General features: G+C 32.3%; 1 protein-coding gene across 1 annotated transcript; it reads right to left on the minus strand.

Annotated features, from left to right (window-relative positions):
• Window positions 1-1,186: 1,186 nt before the first annotated feature.
• Window positions 1,187-4,456, minus strand: LOC111379918 (serine carboxypeptidase-like 51). Its single transcript, XM_023003364.1, has 10 exons — window positions 4,400-4,456; window positions 4,034-4,280; window positions 3,773-3,816; window positions 3,621-3,688; window positions 3,436-3,541; window positions 3,116-3,315; window positions 2,924-3,044; window positions 2,663-2,715; window positions 2,411-2,543; window positions 1,187-1,573 (listed from the first exon to the last, which is right to left on the minus strand). The coding sequence occupies exons 2-10, from the start codon at window positions 4,065-4,067 to the stop codon at window positions 1,499-1,501; spliced, it is 834 nt and encodes a 277-aa protein (XP_022859132.1). The 5' UTR covers window positions 4,068-4,280; window positions 4,400-4,456; the 3' UTR covers window positions 1,187-1,498.
• Between the last annotated feature and the right edge of the window lie 6 nt (window positions 4,457-4,462).

The following is a 4,462-nucleotide window of genomic DNA, read 5'->3' on the forward strand; positions in this document are numbered from 1 at the left end:
AGGAGATCATCCTTATTTGTTATTAATACAACACTCATTTTGTTGACAGAGAAAGATAAAAGAATTTGTTAGTACTTGTATTTCTAATAATAATCTTTTTAGCTTATCTTTTTAAATAAAATATTTATTCTGGTTCATATGAGGGGCCTATTGCATTCTTTTATAATCCATCTTTTCTAATTGTTCAATTTAAATTTTTTCATCTTCTTACGTTTTATTAATAAAACACTAGCTTTATCAGTGGTAATCAAAATATATAACATAGTAATCAATTCATTGTCAGCTTTCTAATGAAGTAATAATCATCCGTCCATCACATAATTACATATAATATGTGAAAGTCTCACAATAACATAATTTACGATTATCTCACAAAGTAAGATTTGTTCAAAGTACAAATGAACGATAACAAAGAGGTTGGCTTCTATTCACGTAGGAAAATAAACAACCCGTATAACATATAAAAGAAGCAAGTGAAATTCATAGTCTACATTAAATATACAAATGCGCCACGTAACAAAATCACAATGACATTTGGGATTATAAAATAACTTAATCCTAGTTTAACTTAAAACCAAGCAAAATGAAATTAAAATGAAAAACAATTATAAAATTTGCCTCGTATGTTGGGAATTAAACAAACATGTATAGTGAAAAATTAGAAGAGGAAATTATGCAACGTACCTTGATTACCTTTTAAATTCAACAACTACGGTTTCTAAAGTCAATCATTTTGAAAATACAATCTTACGTAATTGAACTTTCTAATATCTCTATCTACCGCTACTATTAATCAATTCATATTAAATGTCCAAGATTAATATTTATCGACGAGTCAAAATTGCATATGCAAAGTGACAAGAACTTAAATGCTACGTTAAATGAAATACAATCCTTTCTTAAGAATAATACTATTTAGCAACCATCTATGTGTAGAGCACCCATCTGTGTTATTACGTGATAAATTTATTAATTTAATTGTACATAGTGCTAAATATCATTACTATTTCCTTAACTTGAAAGTGCTGCAACATGCTTGGCATGGCTTATAATTATTTAATTGAAATGCTTAAACTTAGGCAAAGTTTATAATTGTATATAAATTGGTCAAACTCTATTTTTATCCATATATTCAGTGAGATTATCATTTTCAACTTTCTTTTAATAAAATCTTTGGACCATCCAGTAAATGCTTTAACAAGAAATAATATTGATATTTCTCCTGGGAAAAAGATCAACATTTATAAACTAATTTATTCCAAACAATTTCTCACTATAACATGCTGTCCGCAGCTTTTCATACAAATCGACAATTTCTTATTTCTTAGCTTTTCTTTAATGGGTAAAATCTTGTAAATGAATCTCGACTATTATTAGCTTGATTTTAACAGCCTTTCCCTCTGCACCATCTTTAGCCACTTCCAATTTGAATGTATAATTTTTAAACCTCAATTCAGTGTGTATAAACTGATCCATCAATGGTTTTACTTGGTTCTCTCTAAATTGAAGCAGCTGGAGACCGTGTGATCCTGCTCACCATGTCGAGTGCCACACATGGCTGATCAACGGGTACCTGGAAAATCACATAAAATTTAATCAAAAAAGTTCAAATTTTCACCAAAATTTTACTTTCTTGCAAATGGATAGAAGTGAGAATTCATTGATAGACGGTTTCGACACAGAAAAGACCTGTTTTTATGACACTTTCAGTTCTATATGTTAACGGGTGGTCTTGTAACATTTTAATTCCACGCGAATAGACACCCAAATGTAAGCTGAATTAAATGATAGTGATCAAATACAACTATTTATAAAATTCTATAATACATTTTCTCTTCGTTAATTCAATCTATCCAGACTAGCAAATATAGCGGCGTGCATTTAAACGTGTACTACTAGTAATTACTTATTAGTCTTACTTTTCATCAATCTTCAAGTCTTTTATTCCAAGTTTGGTAGGCTAGATTGAGCTGAATTAACTAGAATTAATAAAATTTATTCGTTACTGTCTAATCATATTCAAGAATCATGGGGTCCAAGAGGTCCACCGGACAAACTTAGGTTGCTTCCAATTAATGTACGCAAGACTTGAGATTCGAGACTATGTACCTCGTACATTTTGACTCTCAAGAAGGACTCAAGGTCGGATTAGAAAATGGGTTTTTGCCTTGTTAGAGTTTTCATTCAATTATTTATCAGTAAAAGCGGCCGAATTTTTTATAAATCATCCATGAGACTTAGGCAAGCAGTTGCCCAATCAGGGTGATGGAGAGGTCATGCGTATGACCCCAACTCCATAAGTCATAAACGGCAGTGAGTAAACAAAACCATGGTAGATCTTGACCCAAAGAACGACACCAAATTACAATATACAGAAATTTGACTCTAGTAGAGAGTTTGATCAACTTACGAAGTGGCCAGCTCCAAGAATCCAATAAAAATGTAAATTCCTGTATGATTTTTTGAAACCCTTCGTTATTTTTTCATCCTCACAATACAATGGTGTTCTGTCCATGCTCAAGAATGTTTTCAGTCCATCCCATCTGAAACGGGTAAATGAATAACAAATCAAAATTTGCACGTTTACACAGATTCGAGCATAATAATTCGTATTTTGCGCATCTATTTACAAGTAATAGCATCGTTTATATTATTATCTTACTTGAGCTTTTCGAGCCACGCTTCAGTTCCCTTGGTTGAGCAGATCACATCCAGCTACAACCACCAAATAAATTAATGAACATTGTTTTTCTGTAATTCTCTAATTATATGGCAAAAAAAATTCTTAGTCCATAACAATGCTGCTACAACTAGAGAGTATTACGATATTGTCATCAGTATTGATTAGGCAAGAATATCGTCCCTTGATTGTGGGGTATAATTATAGATAATGAATACTAAAAAATTATAAGAATGCTCTTACTTGACCACTGTACAATGTGATATTGACTCCTTTTGAAAGCAATTCATCCACCTCATTGATCCTCGGCCTCATGAAATCTCCTTCAAGTGCAGAGAAAACAAGATCTGATTGCCCTCCCCATCTGCAAAATCAAACACAGTTTTAGTACTTACATATGGGTTAATCTTCAGACACAAAAATAACTAAACTCACTGGACACCGTCTGGGATAATTTTTAGCTTCTTTTTAATAGGACCATTCATTAGGCTATCAATATTCCCGTCACCACCAGGACTTGGCCTTAAAGAGTTCAAGTATCTCGAGTAACGCTTTTTCGAAATTCCCCGTTTTAGTTCAGAAGCAGTCAAAGATACAGGATCCATCCCTGAATCCAACAGAAAATTGTAGAAATCCTGCAAAAATACATCATCATGTGTGATTTAGAACATTTTTCCTTTGAGGAAAATGATTTTAGTTGCAATTGAAACCATCAAATTGTCAATGGATTGAGTAGGGAAAAGATGAAATTGTACCACTGAGTTGCTGCTGGAACTAATAACGTTCTCGAGTTCGCTCCAAGTTTCTGTTGCCTCTACGAACTTACCGGTATCAAGTTGTTGCTTAATTTGCTGCGCTAGACTGTTTCCTGAAATAATTTGTTAGCTAACAAAAATTTTCCCAACTCTAAGTCACATTTTAGGAAGTAAGAAATGGAGACCTGTTAGACTTCTGTGCACCATCGTTGTCAAGCCTTGAGACATCTTTAAGAAGAGGACCCCATGAGAACTACAATGAACACCTTAAATTTAATACAACTTCACTTTCCCTATGTAGTAAGAGAATTAAAATATCTTCATTTAAATTTCATACCACAAAATCTTCTGGAGAAATCCAAGTGTCCCCCAATGCAATTCCTGCAAATAGAAAGAAAATTCAATGTATGTTTCATCCTCATTATTGGACATGGTTGAATTTGTTTTACCGTTCAATTGTTCGTACCAAAAGTGTAATCAAAATTTATGAACTCAGCAACTAATTTAATACAAGATTGAAATTTGATCCTTTTTTCACATCTAAATTTGAATTTCGTCAACCTAAGATTCCAAAATTTAAAAAAAAAATGACGATTACCTCCAAAATTGAGCTTCAATTTTCCTGCCTCCATAGCCTCTAGTGCTGATAATCCAAGAGTGACAGCAAATTTTCCTCCATAAGACTCTGCCACTAAATAAAGTGGACTCTTTTGAAGACTCTCATTTCTATTAAAGATTTCTATCAACAATGTAGTTAAATCATTTGCAGCTTCAACATCAGTTTTAACAAACAGATTCTTGTCATCCTGCTCGACAAAACTATATCCAGTCCCAACAGGATTATCCTATATGGAAAAAATAATAATAAAAATAAAAAACAATAAAAAACAATAAAAAATTAGAAAAACAATTAAAAAATCAAGATATTGTAATTTTGTGGATACATAAAGAATTAAATGCTTACCACAAATAGAAGATCAGCTTTTCTCAGCCATGTGGAATTTCTAGGCTTCAAAAAAGTGTCTAA

The sequence above is a fragment of the Olea europaea genome, unplaced genomic scaffold (assembly GCF_002742605.1).
Source record: "Olea europaea var. sylvestris unplaced genomic scaffold, O_europaea_v1 scaffold2062, whole genome shotgun sequence".
In the NCBI taxonomy this organism is placed as follows: Eukaryota; Viridiplantae; Streptophyta; class Magnoliopsida; order Lamiales; family Oleaceae; genus Olea; species Olea europaea.